Source organism: Trachurus japonicus, chromosome 16, assembly GCF_045865225.1.
Source record: "Trachurus japonicus isolate A0001 chromosome 16, Traja_1.0".
Classification (NCBI taxonomy): Eukaryota; Metazoa; Chordata; class Actinopteri; order Carangiformes; family Carangidae; genus Trachurus; species Trachurus japonicus.
Window position 1 is genome coordinate 21663137 of NC_140922.1, and position 21547 is coordinate 21684683.

The 21547-nt window shown below is 38.1% G+C and overlaps 2 protein-coding genes across 3 annotated transcripts; both read right to left on the bottom strand.

Moving 5' to 3' along the window:
* Positions 1 to 88: 88 nt before the first annotated feature.
* LOC146972379 (C-C chemokine receptor type 5-like) lies at positions 89 to 4195 on the bottom strand. The gene is made up of 3 exons (XM_085802577.1): positions 4189 to 4195; positions 2398 to 2550; positions 89 to 1057 (listed from the first exon to the last, which is right to left on the bottom strand). The coding sequence occupies exons 1-3, from the start codon at positions 4193 to 4195 to the stop codon at positions 150 to 152; spliced, it is 1068 nt and encodes a 355-aa protein (XP_085658703.1). The 3' UTR covers positions 89 to 149.
* Positions 4196 to 5500: 1305 nt separating this feature from the next.
* Positions 5501 to 9640, bottom strand: LOC146972380 (C-C chemokine receptor type 8-like). Of its 2 annotated transcripts, XM_085803354.1 has the most exons (4): positions 9579 to 9640; positions 8089 to 8145; positions 6629 to 6775; positions 5501 to 6417 (listed from the first exon to the last, which is right to left on the bottom strand). In XM_085803354.1, the coding sequence occupies exons 2-4, from the start codon at positions 8093 to 8095 to the stop codon at positions 5504 to 5506; spliced, it is 1068 nt and encodes a 355-aa protein (XP_085659480.1). In that variant the 5' UTR covers positions 8096 to 8145; positions 9579 to 9640; the 3' UTR covers positions 5501 to 5503. The 2 variants fall into 2 exon arrangements, with proteins under 2 accessions (XP_085659480.1, XP_085659481.1); XM_085803355.1 differs by lacking the exon at positions 9579 to 9640 and having other exon boundaries at positions 8089 to 8254.
* Between the last annotated feature and the right edge of the window lie 11907 nt (positions 9641 to 21547).

Below are 21547 nucleotides of genomic sequence, written 5' to 3' on the forward strand. Positions count from 1 at the left end.
AAACAAAATAAAAATGAGAAACATATGTACAGGTACAGCCTGAAAAGATCAGACATTGCTGATTGTCAAAGATTGTCATTATAACATGATAAGTATCACACAAGAAGGCAAAAATAGCGGTGGCTTATGGCCTCCTTCTGCTCCACCTCCTACAGGACAACAGAGGTGGCTTCAGAGGACTGGGATGAGACTGAGCTTCTCCTGAACGAAAAGTCAAAGAAATCCCTGTTGACTGGGAGGGGAATACAAGACAGCCACTTCCCCAGCATCTTCCTGGCCCGTTTCATAAACTTCTGTCCAACAAAGGCGTATATAATGGGGTTCAGGCAGCAGTGAGAGTAAGCAATGGTCTCAGTCAGTACTAGTGACAAGTGCAGATTTGTGCGTAATCCGCAGTCACCCTTCAGTATGCCCTCAGACAGCAGGAACTGTATGAAAACTGTAATGTTATATGGAGCCCAGAACAAGAAAAAGGCAGCCACTATGCAGATGATCAGCCTGACGACGCAGTGGTACTTCTTTTTGTTCGCCAGCACACAGATGATCCTGGAGTAGCATCCCATCATCACTAACATTGGGATCATGAGACCAAGTATGCTCATAGTGAACACGTCATACTTTCTCCAGGTGTCACTATCCGTTTTAAAACCACACACTGGTCCGTTACCGCCATCTACAGGTGTAACCTGAAAGAAGATCATGAAAGGCAGGGAGATGAACACGCTCAGCAACCACACCAACACGCTCAGAGTGAGAGCGACCTGTGTGGTGCGGTACCGTGCCACTGTGCGAGTGTGCACAATGGCCACGTAGCGGTCCACCGTCATGATGATCATGAAGAAGATGCTGCTGAAGAAGCCTACGTGGTGGCAGCCAGACACGAAGCAGCACATGAAGACTCCGAAAGCCCACCGCTGCCCGACTGCGGCGTAGTGGGCGAAGAAAGGCAACGCAATCACGAAGAGGAGGTCGGACACAGCCAGGTTGAGGAGGCAGATGTCGGTCAAGTTGGTCTGTTTGCGGTGTTTGACCAGGACGCACACCACAAGCCCATTGCCTTTGGAGAGGAAAAAAAAAACAATTAGATCTGTCTAATTAAAATTAGGGGAGACTGGGGACAGTTGCAACAAGTCTTAACATGCTAGAGTGATGCCACTCACACTGCACATAGCCTAACCTCTGCCCACCAAGAAACGAGAAGACATATTGAGCATCTGCTTCTGCTTTTACTGAGACAAAGTTGTTTTAGAGGTATGAAAGTAGCTTTTTTTCACGAGTTTTTTTTTGTCATACTGTCCTGACCTTTTGCATTAGTGAATCCTAACTTACCAAGTTTCAATCAGTGTTTTGTTGACTATTAAATTATATGGTTAGCATGTGTCAGCGTCTAGCTGGCACATGACTGATAGGGTGGGGGACAGTTGCAACAACTTCTTGCAACTGTCCCCATGCTAAGCAGCCATATCAAAACAGACCACACAACAGTTTTGTTTTTGAGTTTCAAGAATTGATTTTAAATATGCAAGTGCATAAGTAAACATAAAAACATTTTAGCTCACAATAGGCACAATTTATCTATGTTACTTCTCATGATGAACAGAACAGCCAATTAGACCATGAGAGACTAATGCTAAAGATAAACAAAATTAATCCCAAAAATAACTTGTTTAAAAAATGAACTATTATTGTTCTATGAGCCAAAAAAGTTCAATTTATTTGATGTCATATAGTGAATAAAGCATCTAATAGTAGAATACATGTTTAATTAAAGTATTTTGTATTGCAAAATTGTTCCATTGGTCTCACACTGAGCTATTGAGTTTTAATACCACCAGTAACATCTGCACATTGACCCAAACACTGCAAACAAACCTCCAACTGTTATTTGATAAATATTACCAAATAAATACATAATACTATAGTATTATTGTAAAACAATGCATATTTTAGCAATATGCTTATTGAGACCAAAAGCAAAAGTGAGTGAATGAGTGAAATTTGTGTGTTTAATATGTTGCAACTGTCCCTGATCTGTGTTGCAACTATTCCCAGGTTTGGTCAGTTAACAATGTCTGAATTCTTCCATTCAAACAGACATTGTGATTGATGTGTCATATGTAACCATCTTGCCTATTTAGCAAACATGTGTAAGTTTAATATGTAAAGGTCTGGTGAGTGTAGTCCAAATAGACTCTGAGTAACTGAGAAAAAAGTAATAAGCGTTCCGACTGTCCCCAGTCTCCTTTAACATGTAGTCTGTGATCAAGCAGGTCATGGTCCTCAGAGAAAGCTGAATCTCTGCCAACTGTTGCATCCTGGATGAGAGGTGAAAGGTCTTCAAGGATCTACAACGAAGTCCATTTGAACCTAGATTAAATTTTTTCACAGTCCACCTACCTATAAGGCCGAAGATGAAGACCAGGCTATAAAGGGTGGGTAGAAACATGTGGTTGAAATTCTGGAGGTCCACATTGTTGCAAGGAGAGAAGTCCGTGTTGTAGTTGTAGTAGTCTGAGTAATCATACCCCGGGGTGGTGTTGGTTCCATTACCTGCAGGCAGACGTTTAGTTTTTTTTTTTTTTTAATGTCAAGGTAAAGGCTGCAACATGTGACCTAAATTTAGGTGTAATTAATGTGCGTTAGGACAGAATATTACGGAGGCGCATTGCATTCACTGGATGAAAAAAAAATAGACCACTTATCTTGTAATTACAACATCAGGATCTTGTAATTAAGATCTTTTCTCTAATTACGAGATAAGGTGTCTAATTCTTTTTTATCCAGTGAATGCCATGCACTTCTGTAGAAGATAACTCAGCACCTTTAATTTTCATTGAGAGTTCATTCAGTAGAAGCTGTTGACTGTGTGGTCTGTGATTACTCACTGTGGGTTTTTTTTTTTTTTAACCATTATCATGTAATTTCTATGAGCACCACCACAAACAAAATTCACTTGACAATACTCTTATACACCACTGCATCAGTGCAAAGGCAGAAATCTTAAGATGTGGGAAACAGAAGTAAAACCATGGAGATGGCCTGCAAGCAAAACCAGTTTGTATATGCAAACTAAATGGTTTTGCTTCGCTGCAAACTGATGCTTCCGAGAGTGGGATCATCTTAAAGCAGAAGTAAGTGGTCCGGTCGTTTTCGCTAATGCTGCGTTCCAGGCAGGCTTTTGAAATCGTAAATTACAGCTTCAAGTCACAACTTACGACTTTGTAGCGTTTCAGGCAACCCACTCGTGTTTTTCCGACCTGTTTTACCGGTGAAAGTCACTATAACGGCCACTCGTAACTTCCGACCGGTGAACTCGTACCAGATCGAACTGGTACCACTTCACGGTCGGAAAAATATGAGTTTCATTGAACGCACCATAACAGTCCTCGTCCCTACATCGCCACATTCACGGCGTTCCTTGGCTGCACACACAGCCCTGCATGCCGTTCTCTCTCCCCATTGGATAAAAACTGTAGGATACGATAAATGTTTTCTCTTCGGCTCAGAGCAGAGCAGAGGGACTGAGAGACCCGTGTTTCAGTCCAAACACTCTATGTAAGTGATTGCTGTCGGAAGATATAACTATTTAAGACTTATATTAACACAAATATATCACTTACTTCTGCTTTAAGGCCTGTTGTGGGTAATCACTCATTCAAGTGATACAGAGGGTTATTGCGCCCCCTGCTGTGCCACAGGTAATGCATTTCTGAGTTCTGCTGTATTCTGCTTTTGGCCTGTTGGATACTATTATGATTTCAGTTGTGTTTGTCATGATATATAAAATATAAGTTACACATTTGTTGTTAAAATCTTTGACATGGTGCTCATTCAGACTAAAACTCAATCTAACAGGAGGTAATAGAGATAAATTTGTAGCTTACGTGAGTAAATATAGTATGAACTATTTTTAAAGATTCTGAAAGACAATATGACATTGACATTGACAATATCAGTGATTTCCTAATTTCTTTTTCATTTTTACAGTAGCTAAAAGTAAAATACTCTGAAAATTTAAGACAGAAATACAAAAGAAATTATATCATACTCTACACTGAGGTATTTTTTAATTTAATTTAAAGAGACACAAATGTTACAGCATGTTCGCCATCACACACTTTCAGATGTATTTATTTGTTTATAAAACTTTGAACAACAATATTATCAAATCTGTACAAATGCACTCACCTGTCATGGTGAGAGTTCAGCTCGGCCTTTTCCTTGGTAGGTAATCAGTGTCTTGATCTCAGGGCTTCTTTTTCTTCGTCTGTATCTTGAGCACGATGTCCTCAAATGCACAGCAATGACTACTGTCGTTAACTCAGCAGTCCCCCAAATAACACAGAGACAGAAGTGCAGAAGCGTCATTTCCTGTACATCCCTCATGTAAGATCTTTATCTTTAGCCCACAGTTCACATTTGCTTGAAATGTAGGCTGCCAAACCATCACAAAGAGAAGCCCACACATCACAAACGTGTTTTTTTTTTTTTAAGTATATTTTTGGGGCTTTTTGCCTTTAATTGATAGTGTAGTTAAGAGAGACAGGGAATGGGGAGGCAGGGAGAGGCCCATGCAGCAAAGGGTCCAAGTCCGGATTCAATACCGGGCCAGCTGCAGCGAGGACTATAGCCTCTGTATATGGGGCGCCTGCTCTACCAACTGAGCCAATCAACGCCCCAACTTTCCCAGTTTTTAGCTAGACCTTTTACACCTCATGCAACACTAGTCCAAATATGTGTCACAAAAATAAATAAATAATAATGATAAAATAAAACTGTATTACAACAAAAAGTCTGTACTATGAATTAGTGATATTTCAGCCAATGTCCTGCTTTAGGCCACACAATGGTTCAGTGTGTTTGTTCTTATTTCTACTGTCATGAAGACAACCACCCTTTTCTCTGTCTTCTTTTGTAATTTTTATTATATTTATAGAAAAACAGTTTAAAACAAAACATAAGGATCATGTATTCACAGTAAGTAAAATTCTCTCTTATATACTGTATATTGCATATATATACTGTTTTTTTTATTTTTTTTATTATTTTTTACCAACTAACCGAACTTTTAAAAAACAGTGTGACAGAGGAAAGAGCTTAAATGTTCCAGACACATCAGGCACACACACAAACTGGTTACACACAAGGCCTCCATAGCTTCTGTCAAGAGGTAGGCTACAGTCTGAAGAGCAGCTCAGATCAGATCAGGAGAAGGAGGGGGATTTCATCACTTTTACGCAGACTGGATTACACCTGAGTTGAAACTAGTGGGTCCACACATTTGACACTTTGTGGTAAAAACGAAACTGTACAGTGCAAAAAAAAAGAAAGAGTCAATAGTGCAAACAAAATAATAAAAAAAAAAGATTAAAAAAATATGTACAGGTACAGACTGAAAAGATCAGACAATGCTGATTGTCAAAGACGGTCAAGTATAACGTGATACGTATCACACAAGAGGGCAAAAATAGCGGGGGCTTATGTCCTCCGTCTGCTCCACCTCCTACAGGACAACAGAGGTGGCTTCAGAGGACTGGGACTTCACTGAGCTTCTCCTGAACGAGAAGTCAGAGAAATCTCTGTTGAGGGGGATGGGAATACAAGACAGCCACTTCCCCAGCATCTTCCTGGCCCGTTTCATAAACTTCTGTCCAACAAAGGCGTACATAATGGGGTTCAGGCAGCAGTGAGAGTAAGCAATGGTCTCAGTCAGTACTAGTGACAAGTGCAGATTTGCGCGTAATCCGCAGTCACCCTTCAGTATGCCCTCAGACAGCAGGAACTGTATGAAAACTGTAATGTTATATGGAGTCCAGAACAAGAAAAAGGCAGCCACTATGCAGATGATCAGCCTGACGACGCACTGGTACTTCTTGTTCCTCATGTTCGTCAGCACACAGATGATCCTGGAGTAGCATCCCATCATCACTAACAAGGGGATCATGAGACCAAGTATGCTCATAGTGAACACGTCATATTTTCTCCAGGCGTCACTATGCCGGTCATAACCACACACTGGTCCGTTACCCTGATCAACAGGCGTAACCTGAAAGAAGATCATGAAAGGCAGGGAGATGAACACGCTCAGCAGCCACACCAACACGCTCAGAGTGAGAGCGGCCTGTGTGGTGCGGTATCGTGCTGCTGTGTGTGTGTGCACAATGGCCATGTAGCGGTCCACCGTCATGGCGATCATGAAGAAGATGCTGCTGAAGAAGCCTACGTGGTGGCAGCCAGACACGAAGCGGCACATGAAGACTCCGAAAGCCCACCGCTGCCCGACTGCGGCGTAGTGGGCGAAGAAAGGCAACGCAAACACGAAGAGGAGGTCGGACACAGCCAGGTTGAGGAGGCAGATGTCGGTCAAGTTGGTCTGTTTGCGGTGTTTGACCAGGACGCACACCACAAGCCCATTGCCTTTGGAGAGGAAAAGACAATTAGATCTGTCTAATTAAATGACACTGTCTGTGATCAAGCTCATGGTCCTCAGAGAAAGGTGACTCTATGTAAACTGGACTTAGTTGTAGATTCCTCAGCAGTTGAGAAGCATCCTGGATGAAGTCTTCAAGGATCTACAACCAAGTCCATTTGAACCTACAGTAGATTCAGCTTTCTTGCAGACACCTACCTATAAGGCCGAAGATGAAGACCAGGCTATAGAGGATGGGCAACACTTGGTTGAAATTCTGGAGGTCCACGTCGTCGCAAGGAGAGGGGAGGTCCGTGTCGTAGTAGTCTGAGTAATCATACGCCAAGGTGGTGTAGTTTCCATGATCTGCAGGCAGACAAATGACAAATGTTACAGCATGTTCGCCATCACACACTATGTACGTATTTATTTCAACAAGTTTATAAAACGGCTACGACATGTGACCATAATTTAGGTGTAATTCATGTGCATTTGGACTCATCATCTTAGAAATTTTCATTGAGAGTTGTTCCAGTAGAAGCTGTTGACAGTGATTATTCACTGTGGTTCTTTTATTATTTAATGTGATTTCTATGAGCACCAACACAAACTCCCTTGACAATAGTCTTTTAGCCTACACAACTGCATCAGTGCAAAGGCAGACATCTTAAGATGTGGGAAACTAGAAGTAAAACCATGGAGATGGCCTGCAAGAAAAACGGATAGTGGCATCATCTTTGGGCCTATTGTGCTATCATGCATTCAAGTGATACGGGTTATTGTGCCCCCTGCTGTGCCACCAGGTATTTGCAGGTAATGGCTTTCTGAGTCAAGCCCATGTAGTGCACAGGGGAAATAAAATAGTGTAAACGCTGGATGAAAGAAAATAGTACTTGAAATCACAAATGCAAACTCTGTTGTCATGCAGGCTCTTATTACCGTAGATTGTCCATGGTCCAGCAAGTCGGCTTGCTGCAGCCAACTATTAATTTCAACTTTCAGCGAGTGTTTCTATTTTTCTTTGTCTGATACTAATATGATTTTATATTTCTTGACATAAAATATAAGTTACACATATATGTTTTTTTATATATATATTTGGCATGGCAATAGGCTTTATGCACAGCTCCACTACTTCCTGAATTTAAGCCAGCTCCTTTGTTTCTTGTTTTACATTATTGGACAAAGTCCAAGTATGTCTGACCATTGCTGTGAGGTCAGACACACCTGGATTAATCAGTTTGTCCAATAATGTAAGACAGGAAACAAAGGAGCTGGCTTAAGTTCAGGAAGTAGTGGAGCTGTGCATAAAGCCTATTATGCTGCTTCCGACTAAAATTCAAAATAACTGGAGGTAATACAGATTATTTTGTAGCTTATAAAGTGAACTATTTTTAAAGATTCTGACAGACAAGACATATTGTGACAGATGATATCTGTGTTTTCCCAGTAGTATACTTGAAAAAAAATCGTCACAGTAAAAGTAAAATAATCTTAAGATTTAAAACGTAAATACAAAATAAATAATCGTACACTACACTGAGATATTTTCTAATCTAACTTAATGGACACCAATGTTACAGCTAAGTGTTCACCATCACACACTATTACATGTATTTATTTCAACAAGTTTATAAAATCTTGAACCAATATATTCTACAATATCTATGTGCACTCACCTGTCATGGTGAAAGTTCAGCTCTGCCTTTTCCTGTCAGGTAAATCAGTGTGTGGACCTCAGGACTTTTCTTCTTTGCCTAGATCTCTTTGAGTACAATGCCTTCAAATGCACAGCGATGACTAACTGTTGTTAAGTCAGTAGTCCCCCATATAACACAGTGAAACACAGAGACAGAAATGCAGAAGTGTCATTTCCTGCACATCCTTAATGTTAGATCGTTATCTTTAGCCCACAGTTCACATTTGCTTGAAATGTAAAAGTCCAAACCATCACAAAGATCAGCCCACACACAGGAAAGGACAAAGTCAGATCACAAACATGTTAAACTTTTTCACTGTTTTTTTTTTTTAGCTAAACCTTTTACACCTAATGCAACACTAGTCCAAATATGTGTGTCACAGTCTAGTCTAATTTTTAAAATACCTGAATGTCCAGGAGTGATAATATGTTTCAATATTTAAATGCCATGGTAACTGTGGCTATTAGAGAAAAAACAATGAATAAATAAATAAATAAATGAGTAAATAAAACTGAGTACAGACAAAATGTCTGTACTATTATCAATTAGTGATATTTTTAAAATGTGTCCTGCTTTAGGCCACACAATGGTTCAGTGTGGTTGTTCCTGTTTCTACTGTTATGAAGACAACCACCTTTGTCTCTGTCTTCTTTTGTCATTTTTGTTATATTTAAAGAAAAACAGAACAAAAGAGAAAGTTCATGTTTTCACAAGATACAAAGGGGAAATAGGGGTGTGACAACAGGAGGATATTACTGATGATTCTTTTTTTAATTTCTTTTTTATTATGACTTTTTCAAATGTATGTTGATCGGATTTATTTATCTATCTAATGATTCATTTCTTTATTTAGTTCATTATTTCGTCCTTTCTGACTGTGTTTTGTTTTTGTTGGCCCACTGGTCTTTGTCATTGTCTGTAGTGGCTTTTTTACTTGTTGTTGTGTTGTTTCATGTTGAAAATTAACTTTCAAAATCAAAATCAAATTGAATTTCTCATCATCTCTGGTGATAATCCCATATCTGAACTCATGCACAGAACACAACAAATGCAGACTTCAGTCAAATTCTCAAGAGTTGTACATCAGTGACCTCTTGTGGTGGACGACAGTACCTCAGCTGTGCAGGGAGGTATTGCATGGATAAAATGGCATAAAGTATGTGTGGAGAAACATGCATTGTAAGCAGAGGTGTTGCTCAAGGGTCAGTATCACCATACGACATATGTGACTATACCCCACCCCTGCCCCCCATAAATTTGTTTATGAAGAAATCACACAAAGGGTTAACTTTTGCCAACTTTTGTAAACAATTTGTTAATTTAAAAAAAACATGAACATGACAGGATGGACAAAAGAAACATAAAGGAAATTGTGCCGTCTGGGTCAGTAGGGGTCTGGGTCATCTCTACAAATGCACTGTCAGAGTTAAGCTCTGCCTTTTGCTGTCAGGTAGCCTATATGTCTGCACTTCGGCGCTTCTTTTTCTTCTTTGTCTGGATCTTTTTGAGCTTGATGTCCTTAAATGCACAGCATGAACTTACTTTCGTAAAGTCAGAATCAGTCACCCAACTTCCTCGATTCCAAGGGGATCATTGGGAAGGTCTACATATAATGTGGAACCCTTGACATCATTAAAGAAACAATGGGTGGGGGATTTGGATTTGGAATTTCCTGAGGAAGAAAGCTTGAGTAGCTACACATAACCTTCTGCCACCACTGAAATATTTGGAATAACTCCACAAGATACCCATCTTAACCACCAGGCAAAGAATATGCTAGCTTTTGCTACTCTCATAGATGACTGATACTCCTTAAAAGGGAAGGAGAAACTCCACCCAACCCTAAGATGTGGATCACCTTCTACAACATGATTTGGTATTAGAGAAGATTCTATTATTCTACAAGAGGATGTGCACAGAAATTGTATACTACTTGGAAACCTGATATGTGGAGAAACTGGATGTCACTAATATTGGTGTTTTATGCAACTGACTCCTATAGTACATTTTGGACCCCATAAGAAGCAGTTTTTTGTTTTCAGATCCTCCTTTCACCACTACTATTTAATTTATCGTTTTGTTTTACTTTAATTTCTACAAGTAGGCTAATTGTAATATATGAGCTAATGTTCTCCCCGCCACAGAAACAATGACTTTTTCCTTGTTGTGATGATTTCTTTACAAAAATAAACGGTCGAGCAGTGCAGTGGTAGGCCTAATGTCCAAAATATCTCCGACCGTTTATTTTTGTAAAGAAATCATCACAACAAGGAAAAAGTGTTTGTTTCTGTGGAGGGGAGAAGGCGCTCTGCGATACTTATGTCTTTCCAGGATGTTTCAGAGTTTGGCTGCCTGAGGTGAGTGATATGCAAAAACACAAACTGTTTATACTCAGTATAACCGTACAGTTTATGAGTTCAGTGGTGTGTCATAAGGATTTGAGTCATGTAGCCTACCATAGATATTTGATTGTTTTTTGAGTGTTTGTTGTGGTTGAAAAAATTGCCCTCATACTTTAGCGTTGTCGCTATACTAGCGCCGGGTAGCCATGGTCCTAACTCCGGTTTGCCTGCATCAATTAGTCGCGTTTTTTGCTCCCCCCAACACTGGGTGACCATCAGGACAACGATTTACACCGAAAGCGATTAAATCGCCTGACTGTGAGAATCCCAGTCCGCTATTGGCTGTCGCCGCGGTCGCGCCGCTGCTCATTTGCATAAAGTTCAATCTCTCCCAACTTTCATCGCTCGCGTCGCTCCCGCCGCCGGTCGCTCCTCGTCGCCAGTGTACATTGAAAATGAATGGCAGCTGGTCGCCGCGGTCGCTCCAGTCGCTTTTGGTGTGAACGCACAGTTAGGGGTAAAAAATGACCGGAATTCTCCTTTAAATCCATGATAAATATTTGATTGAGCCATTCTGCTGGTTTCACCTTTGCAGTATTAATGCATAGGCCTATCTGAACAAGTTTTCCGCAATTAAAGTCAAGAATGAAAAAAAATCCTTTTTAAAATGATATTAGTAGCATTTCCATCACAGACCTAAAAAACAACAACAACAACAAAAAACAGAGGAAAGAGCATATGTTCCATCTAGACACATTAGGCACACACGAAGAAGCTGTTGTCATGGATTGTCAAGGATAGCATGATATTGTTGTGGTAGGCTATGTCCTAGCAAGTATTACCCATAGGTGGCAGTGTAACCTCAAGAGACCTTGGTGAGATTTAATGTTATTGCAGGAAGCACAAGAAGTTCTAGAGAGTGTGACTTACAAAATAAACAGTTAGCATAAAGTTCAAGTTGATGCTTTATTAATATGCACAAGAATTTTACAGATATACCACACAAGAAGGCAAAATAGTGGTTGTAAGAGACATACAGGCTGAAGATGAGCAGCACGGTGTGTTTGAGTGTGTGTGTGTGTGTGTGTTGCAGAGTGGGTGGTTCACCTGGGAGTAGGCGTGTGTGCGTGCGGAAGTGTGTGTGCGTAAAGGTGGGCACTCACCGGTGACACAGATGAGAGAGAGAGAGAGTCAGGGTTGGGAGTAGCCGTAATTTTTGTTGACCGCTACTCATTCATTCATTAATCACCCTTTTTTCCTGTTTAATCTGCCAGTCTCATTTTTACATTTATCCATCCTTGCTGCGCTGTGATAGCTCTGTGCTGTTTTGTTTCACAATAAATGCACCAAAAGCATTGTTGGATCTCAGCGTATCTTTATCATAATCTACTATAGCGCGTCACAAATCTACGTAGAGGACCCAACCTCATACTCTCAACGGCTTTAAAGGTTTGTGTTTGGAAGCCGCAACATTTTGTCAACAAAAAAAGGCGTTTAATGAAAATCATCAAGCCGCATCAAAGAACCAAGTCGTCACGCACCGACTAGCCCGAGAACAAAGGAGCCACAGCTAAGTGCCACACCACGCCATCCATTCACCTGGGAACAGGTAGGCCTGAACCTGTTAATGTTTGTGGATTGAGGAATCCGCTTCGATTGGAATGCATTGTGTCAAATGAGGACAATGTATTAAATGGATACGCTGGTTGCATTGGCGCATTGATGGTGGCGCATATTCTCCGTGCTTTATTGGATTGTGATGTCGGGACTTTGTACTGCAGTGAAGTTAGTTTTAAGTTGGATATTTGACAGACATTCGCTCCTTCTCAATAGATTAAAAAATCATAGAAAATATAACATGTGTTCAAATACAATAAAAACAGGTGTGTCCCATAGAGGAGGCTTAGCTCTACCATCCTGTGTTGATTTTGAGCCAACAGGTCAGATGACCTGGGAGTTATTGAGCTATAATGCTCATATTTACGGTATAAAATAAATCAAAAATCCATATAAAATATTACATTTGTTTAAATGCAATAAAAACAGGTGTGTGTCATAGAGGAGGCTTAGCTCTACCATCCTGTGTTGATTTTGAGTCAACAGGTCACATGACCTTGGAGTTATTGAGCTCTAATGCTCATATTTACTGTATAAAATACATAAAAAATTCATATAAAATATTACATTCATTTAAATGCAATAAAAACAGGTGTGTCCCATAGAGGAGGCTTAGCTCTACCATCCTGTGTTGATTTTGAGCCAACAGGTCACATGACCTGGGAGTTATTGAGCTATAATGCTCATATTTACAGTATAAAATACATATAAAATTCATATAAAATATTACATTTGTTTAAATGCAATAAAAACAGGTGTGTCTCATAGAGAAGGCTTAGCCCTACCATCCTGTGTTGATTTTGAGTCAACAGGTCACATGACCTGAGAGTTATTGAGCTATAATGCTCATATTTACAGTATAAAATACATAAAAAATTCATATAAAATAGTAAATGTGTTTAAATGCAATAAAAACAGGTGTGTGTCATAGAGGAGGCTTAGCTCTACCATCCTGTGTTGATTTTGAGCCAACAGGTCACATGACCTGGGAGTTATTGAGCTATAATGCTCATATATACAGTATAAAATAAAACAAAAATCCATATAAAATATTACATTCGTTTAAATGCAATAAAAACAGGTGTGTCTCATAGAGAAGGCTTAGCCCTACCATCCTGTGTTGATTTTGAGTCAACAGGTCACATGACCTGAGAGTTATTGAGCTATAATGCTCATAATTACAGTATAAAATACATTAAAAATTCATATAAAATAGTAAATGTGTTTAAATGCAATAAAAACAGGTGTGTGTCATAGAGGAGGCTTAGCTCTACCATCCTGTGTTGATTTTGAGTCAACAGGTCACATGACCTGAGAGTTATTGAGCTATAATGCTCATATTTACAGTATAAAATACATAATAAATTAATATAAAATAGTAAATGTGTTTAAATGCAATAAAAACAGGTGTGTGTCATAGAGGAGGCTTAGCTCTACCATCCTGTGTTGATTTTGAGTCAACAGGTCACATGACCTGGGAGTTATTGAGCTCTAATGCTCATATTTACAGTATAAAATAAATCAAAAATTCATATAAAATATTAAATGTGTTTAAATGCAATAAAAACAGGTGTGTGTCATAGAGGAGGCTTAGCCCTACCATCCTGTGTTGATTTTGAGCCAACAGGTCACATGACCCGGGAGTTATTGAGCTATAATGCTCATATTTACAGTATAAAATAAAACAAAAATCCATATAAAATATTACATTCGTTTAAATGCAATAAAAACAGGTGTGTCTCATAGAGAAGGCTTAGCCCTACCATCCTGTGTTGATTTTGAGTCAACAGGTCACATGACCTGAGAGTTATTGAGCTATAATGCTCATAATTACAGTATAAAATACATTAAAAATTCATATAAAATAGTAAATGTGTTTAAATGCAATAAAAACAGGTGCGTGTCATAGAGGAGGCTTAGCTCTACCATCCTGTGTTGATTTTGAGTCAACAGGTCACATGACCTGAGAGTTATTGAGCTATAATGCTCATAATTACAGTATAAAATACATTAAAAATTCATATAAAATAGTAAATGTGTTTAAATGCAATAAAAACAGGTGCGTGTCATAGAGGAGGCTTAGCTCTACCATCCTGTGTTGATTTTGAGTCAACAGGTCACATGACCTGAGAGTTATTGAGCTATAATGCTCATAATTACAGTATAAAATACATAATAAATTAATATAAAATAGTAAATGTGTTTAAATGCAATAAAAACAGGTGTGTGTCATAGAGGAGGCTTAGCTCTACCATCCTGTGTTGATTTTGAGTCAACAGGTCACATGACCTGAGAGTTATTGAGCTATAATGCTCATATTTACAGTATAAAATACATAATAAATTAATATAAAATAGTAAATGTGTTTAAATGCAATAAAAACAGGTGTGTGTCATAGAGGAGGCTTAGCTCTACCATCCTGTGTTGATTCTGAGCCAACAGGTCACATGACCTGGGAGTTATTGAGCTATAATGCTCATATTTACAGTATAAAATATATAAAAAATTAATATAAAATAGTAAATGTGTTTAAATGCAATAAAAACAGGTGTGTGTCATAGAGGAGGCTTAGCTCTACCATCCTGTGTTGATTTTGAGCCAACAGGTCACATGACCTGAGAGTTATTGAGCTATAATGCTCATATTTACAGTATAAAATATATAAAAAATTCATATAAAATAGTAAATGTGTTTAAATGCAATAAAAACAGGTGTGTGTCATAGAGGAGGCTTAGCCCTACCACCCTGTGTTGATTTTTAGCCAACAGGTCACATGACCTGGGAGTTATTGAGCTACACTCATATTTACAGTATAAAATACATAAAGAATTCATATAAAATAGCCTATTACATTCGTTTAAATACAATAAAAACAGGTGTGCATCATAGAGGAGGCTTAGCTCTACCATCCTGTGTTGATTTTGAGCCAACAGGTCACATGACCTGGGAGTTATTGAGCTCTAATGCTCATATTTACAGTATAAAATACATAAAGAATTCATATAAAATAGCCTATTACATTTGTTTAAATACAATAAAAACAGGTGTGTCTCATAGAGGAGGCTTAGCCCTACCATCCTGTGTTGATTTTGAGCCAACAGGTCACATGACCTGGGAGTTATTGAGCTATAATGCTCATATTTACTGTATAAAATATATAAAAAATTCATATAAAATAGTAAATGTGTTTAAATGCAATAAAAACAGGTGTGTGTCATAGAGGAGGCTTAGCCCTACCACCCTGTGTTGATTTTTAGCCAACAGGTCACATGACCTGGGAGTTATTGAGCTATAACACTCATATTTACAGTATAAAATACATAAAGAATTCATATAAAATAGCCTATTACATTCGTTTAAATACAATAAAAACAGGTGTGCATCATAGAGGAGGCTTAGCTCTACCATCCTGTGTTGATTTTGAGCCAACAGGTCACATGACCTGGGAGTTATTGAGCTCTAATGCTCATAATTACAGTAGGCTATAAAATATATTAAAAATTCATATAAAATATGAAATGTGTTTAAATGCAATAAAAACAGGTGTGTCTCATAGAGGAGGCTTAGCTCTACCATCCTGTGTTGATTTTGAGCCAACAGGTCACATGACCTGGGAGTTATTGAGCTCTAATGCTCATAATTACAGTAGGCTATAAAATATATTAAAAATTCATATAAAATATGAAATGTGTTTAAATGCAATAAAAACAGGTGCGTCTCATAGAGGAGGCTTAGCCCTACCATCCTGTGTTGATTTTGAGCCAACAGGTCACATGACCTGGGAGTTATTGAGCTATAATGCTCATATTTACAGTATAAAATACATAAAGAATTCATATAAAATAGCCTATTACATTCGTTTAAATACAATAAAAACAAGTGTGCATCATAGAGGAGGCTTAGCTCTACCATCCTGTGTTGATTTTGAGCCAACAGGTCACATGACCTGGGAGGTATTGAGCTCTAATGCTCATATTTACAGTATAAAATAAATCAAAAATTCATATAAAATATTAAATGTGTTTAAATGCAATAAAAACAGGTGTGTGTCATAGAGGAGGCTTAGCCCTACCATCCTGTGTTGATTTTGAGCCAACAGGTCACATGACCTGGGAGTTATTGAGCTATAATGCTCATATTTACTGTATAAAATACATTAAAAATTCATATAAAATATTACATTTGTTTAAATTTTTTATATATTTTATACTGTAAATATGAGCATTAGAGCTCAATAACTCCCAGGTCATGTGACCTGTTGACTCAAAATCAACACAGGATGGTAGAGCTAAGCCTCCTCTATGACACACACCTGTTTTTATTGCATTTAAACACATTTACTATTTTATATGAATTCTTTATATATTTTATACAGTAAATATGAGCATTATAGCTCAATAACTCCCAGGTCATGTGACCTGTTGGCTAAAAATCAACACAGGATGGTAGAGCTAAGCCTCCTCTATGACACACACCTGTTTTTATTGCATTTAAACACATTTACTATTTTATATGAATTCTTTATATATTTTATACAGTAAATATGAGCATTATAGCTCAATAACTCCCAGGTCATGTGACCTGTTGGCTCAAAATCAATACAGGATGGTAGGGCTAAGCCTCCTCTATGAGACATACCTGTTTTTATTGTATTTAAACACATTTAATATTTTATATGAATTTTTAATGTATTTTATACCGTAAATATGAGCATTATAGCTCAATAACTCCCAGGTCATGTGACCTGTTGGCTAAAAATCAACACAGGATGGTAGAGCTAAGCCTCCTCTATGACACGCACCTGTTTTTATTGCATTTAAACAAATGTAATATTTTATATGGATTTTTGATTTATTTTATACTGTAAATATGAGCATTAGAGCTCAATAACTCCCAGGTCATGTGACCTGTTGGCTAAAAATCAACACAGGATGGTAGAGCTAAGCCTCCTCTATGACACACACCTGTTTTTATTGCATTTAAACACATTTACTATTTTATATGAATTCTTTATATATTTTATACAGTAAATATGAGCATTATAGCTCAATAACTCCCAGGTCATGTGACCTGTTGGCTCAAAATCAACACAGGATGGTAGGGCTAAGCCTCCTCTATGAGACATACCTGTTTTTATTGTATTTAAACACATTTAATATTTTATATGAATTTTTAATGTATTTTATACCGTAAATATGAGCATTATAGCTCAATAACTCCCAGGTCATGTGACCCGTTGGCTCAAAATCAACACAGGATGGTAGGGCTAGGCCTCCTCTATGAGACACACCTGTTTTTATTGTATTTAAACACATTTAATATTTTATATGAATTTTTAATGTATTTTATACCGTAAATATGAGCATTATAGCTCAATAACTCCCAGGTCATCTGACCTGTTGGCTAAAAATCAACACAGGATGGTAGAGCTAAGCCTCCTCTATGAGACGCACCTGTTTTTATTGCATTTAAACAAATGTAATATTTTATATGGATTTTTAATGTATTTTATACCGTAAATATGAGCATTATAGCTCAATAACTCCCAGGTCATGTGACCTGTTGGCTCAAAATCAACACAGGATGGTAGAGCTAAGCCTCCTCTATGAGACGCACCTGTTTTTATTGTATTTAAACACATTTAATATTTTATATGAATTTTTAATGTATTTTATACCGTAAATATGAGCATTATAGCTCAATAACTCCCAGGTCATCTGACCTGTTGGCTAAAAATCAACACAGGATGGTAGGGCTAAGCCTCCTCTATGAGACACACCTGTTTTTATTGTATTTAAACACATTTAATATTTTATATGAATTTTTAATGTATTTTATACCGTAAATATGAGCATTATAGCTCAATAACTCCCAGGTCATGTGACCCGTTGGCTCAAAATCAACACAGGATGGTAGAGCTAAGCCTCCTCTATGAGACGCACCTGTTTTTATTGCATTTAAACAAATGTAATATTTTATATGGATTTTTAATGTATTTTATACCGTAAATATGAGCATTATAGCTCAATAACTCCCAGGTCATGTGACCTGTTGGCTAAAAATCAACACAGGATGGTAGAGCTAAGCCTCCTCTATGACACACACCTGTTTTTATTGCATTTAAACAAATGTAATATTTTATATGGATTTTTGATTTATTTTATACTGTAAATATGAGCATTAGAGCTCAATAACTCCCAGGTCATGTGACCTGTTGGCTAAAAATCAACACAGGATGGTAGAGCTAAGCCTCCTCTATGACACACACCTGTTTTTATTGCATTTAAACACATTTACTATTTTATATGAATTCTTTATATATTTTATACAGTAAATATGAGCATTATAGCTCAATAACTCCCAGGTCATGTGACCTGTTGGCTCAAAATCAACACAGGATGGTAGGGCTAAGCCTCCTCTATGAGACATACCTGTTTTTATTGTATTTAAACACATTTAATATTTTATATGAATTTTTAATGTATTTTATACCGTAAATATGAGCATTATAGCTCAATAACTCCCAGGTCATGTGACCCGTTGGCTCAAAATCAACACAGGATGGTAGGGCTAAGCCTCCTCTATGAGACACACCTGTTTTTATTGTATTTAAACACATTTAATATTTTATATGAATTTTTAATGTATTTTATACCGTAAATATGAGCATTATAGCTCAATAACTCCCAGGTCATCTGACCTGTTGGCTAAAAATCAACACAGGATGGTAGAGCTAAGCCTCCTCTATGACACATACCTGTTTTTATTGCATTTAAACACATTTACTATTTTATATGAATTCTTTATATATTTTATACAGTAAATATGAGCATTATAGCTCAATAACTCCCAGGTCATGTGACCCGTTGGCTCAAAATCAACACAGGATGGTAGAGCTAAGCCTCCTCTATGAGACACACCTGTTTTTATTGCATTTAAACAAATGTAATATTTTATATGGATTTTTAATGTATTTTATACCGTAAATATGAGCATTATAGCTCAATAACTCCCAGGTCATCTGACCTGTTGGCTAAAAATCAACACAGGATGGTAGGGCTAAGCCTCCTCTATGAGACACACCTGTTTTTATTGTATTTAAACACATTTAATATTTTATATGAATTTTTAATGTATTTTATACCGTAAATATGAGCATTATAGCTCAATAACTCCCAGGTCATGTGACCTGTTGGCTAAAAATCAACACAGGATGGTAGTGCTAAGCCTCCTCTATGATGCGCACCTGTTTTTATTGCATTTGAACACATCTAATATTTTATATGGATTTTTAAAATATTGAGAAGCGAGTGAGTGAGCGAATGTCTGTCAAATATCCAACTTCAAACTAACTTCACTGCAGTGGACTTTGTGGCATATGTGGCGGCTGATGTTGTCTAAAGACCTACTGCTTGTTGAAAATGCTTGGATCGAATCTGCTCTGTCAATGAATTTAAATGCAATGTCTATGGATGGATTTGAATACGCTCTTGAATGAAATGTGATTGTGTTGCTTTATACAAAAATACAATCTAACGAAAATGAGTCAAATAAACGCTGATGCTGAATGTTCAAACATGGAACGTGAAAAGAGGGAAATCAAACTGACGGCCAAAGCTATGGAAAATAAAATCGAACGGTTGCAGCATGAGCGCAAAAGTGCCGTTAATAAAATCAAAGAGCTTATTCCGCAAATAAAAGCGCACATGAAATCAAAAGAAAATGTAACTGAAATCCCCTCACAACTGAATAACTTGAATGCACTGTGTAAAAAGGCCACTGACCTGCACAACGAAGTATTGCAACTTCTTCCTGATGATGAACATAAAAAACAAAAAGAGTGGTTTTCTAGCGTTATGGATTACAGTGATGCATTCAAGGAACAAGTGGAAAAATGGATAAAGGAAAATCCGCATGAAAACTCAAATGAATTACCACTTCAGACAAATACTTCTGAGCAACCAACAAAGGAAATAAATCACGCAGCACAAATTCCTGTCGAAAAAAGCAAGGATTTGTCTGTTGCTGACCCTCCAGTACTTGTTCCCACTGAACAAGATCCCCAGGATGAACTACAGCCCTGTGACAGCATCTCAAATGCAACCAAGAAATCACGCTCACATCATTCCTCATCCTTGGCTTCACGCTCATCTGCTCGCTTAAAAACGGAAACAAATCTTGCGATTTTGGCAGCAAAACAAAAGGCATTAAAGGAAAAACATGCATTGGATGAAGAGGAGTTAAAGCTACGCAAAAGAAGAGAAGAGCTTTTACTGGAGAATGAAATCGCTGAGGAAATGGCAAAACTAAGTGTTATAAAATCACAAAGCAGTGTTGGCAGTAAATCAAAGTCAAAGGTTTCAGATGGGATGAATTCATACTATGAAAAGACATGCTCAAAACAACAACTTAACATCAATGCTACGGAATTTGTCCCATCACTGCCAGTTAAACTAAAACCCAACGCAATTGAAACCACGCAGACAGTTGTGAAGCCTAAAGTCACTCACTTACCTGACATAAAACATCTCCCAGGTCCTTCTTACATGCTCCAACGTTATCTAGCCACTCCTGAAGATCCTGTGACCAATGTTACACAAACTGATGCATCACAAAACGACAGTGTGCTGGACATAATGAGAAAACAAAATGAAATTTCAACACTCTTGATGCAACAACAATGCCTCTCAGCACTCCCAAAAAGGGAAATTCCCATTTTCGATGGTAACCCACTCAAATACCATTCGTTTATTAAAGCATTTGAAAATGGAGTTGAGCGAAACACCAGCAACAACTGTGACAGACTCTACTTCCTTGAACAATACACCAAAGGGCATGCAAAGGGACTAGTGAGGAGCTGTCAGCACATTGAGTCGAGCAGAGGATATGTGAAGGCAAAGGCTCTATTAAAAGAGCATTATGGCAATGAGCAAAAGGTGGCAGCAGCATACATGGAGAGAGCTTTGTCATGGCCCACTATTAAAACAGAAGATGTGAAAGCCCTCCAGGAGTACGGCCTCTTTCTGCGTGGATGCTGCAACGCTTTGGAGGATGTGCAGTATTTAAATGATCTGGACACACCCACAAACATGGTGGAAATCATCAAAAAACTGCCGTACAAACTCCGAGACCGCTGGAGGTGCGACGCATGTGACCTGCAGGAAAGGTACAATAGGAGAGCAAGGTTTGTGGACATTGCCAACTTTGTTGAAAAACAGGTAAAAATCTTGACAGACCCTGTGTTTGGAAACATTCAGGACACTGTTATAACAACTAAACAAATGAAACACAAACCTCCCCCTCGATCCAGCATCAGAGGAACCAGCTTCGCTACCACAGTGAATCGTGTGGAGAGAACAGCTCAACCTGCGAATAAAGTTACATACATAAAACCACCAGCTAAGAAGATCTGTCCCTGCTGCACTGGAGGACACACATTGGATGTGTGTGCGCGGTTGGAAAAAATGGCACACAAAGAG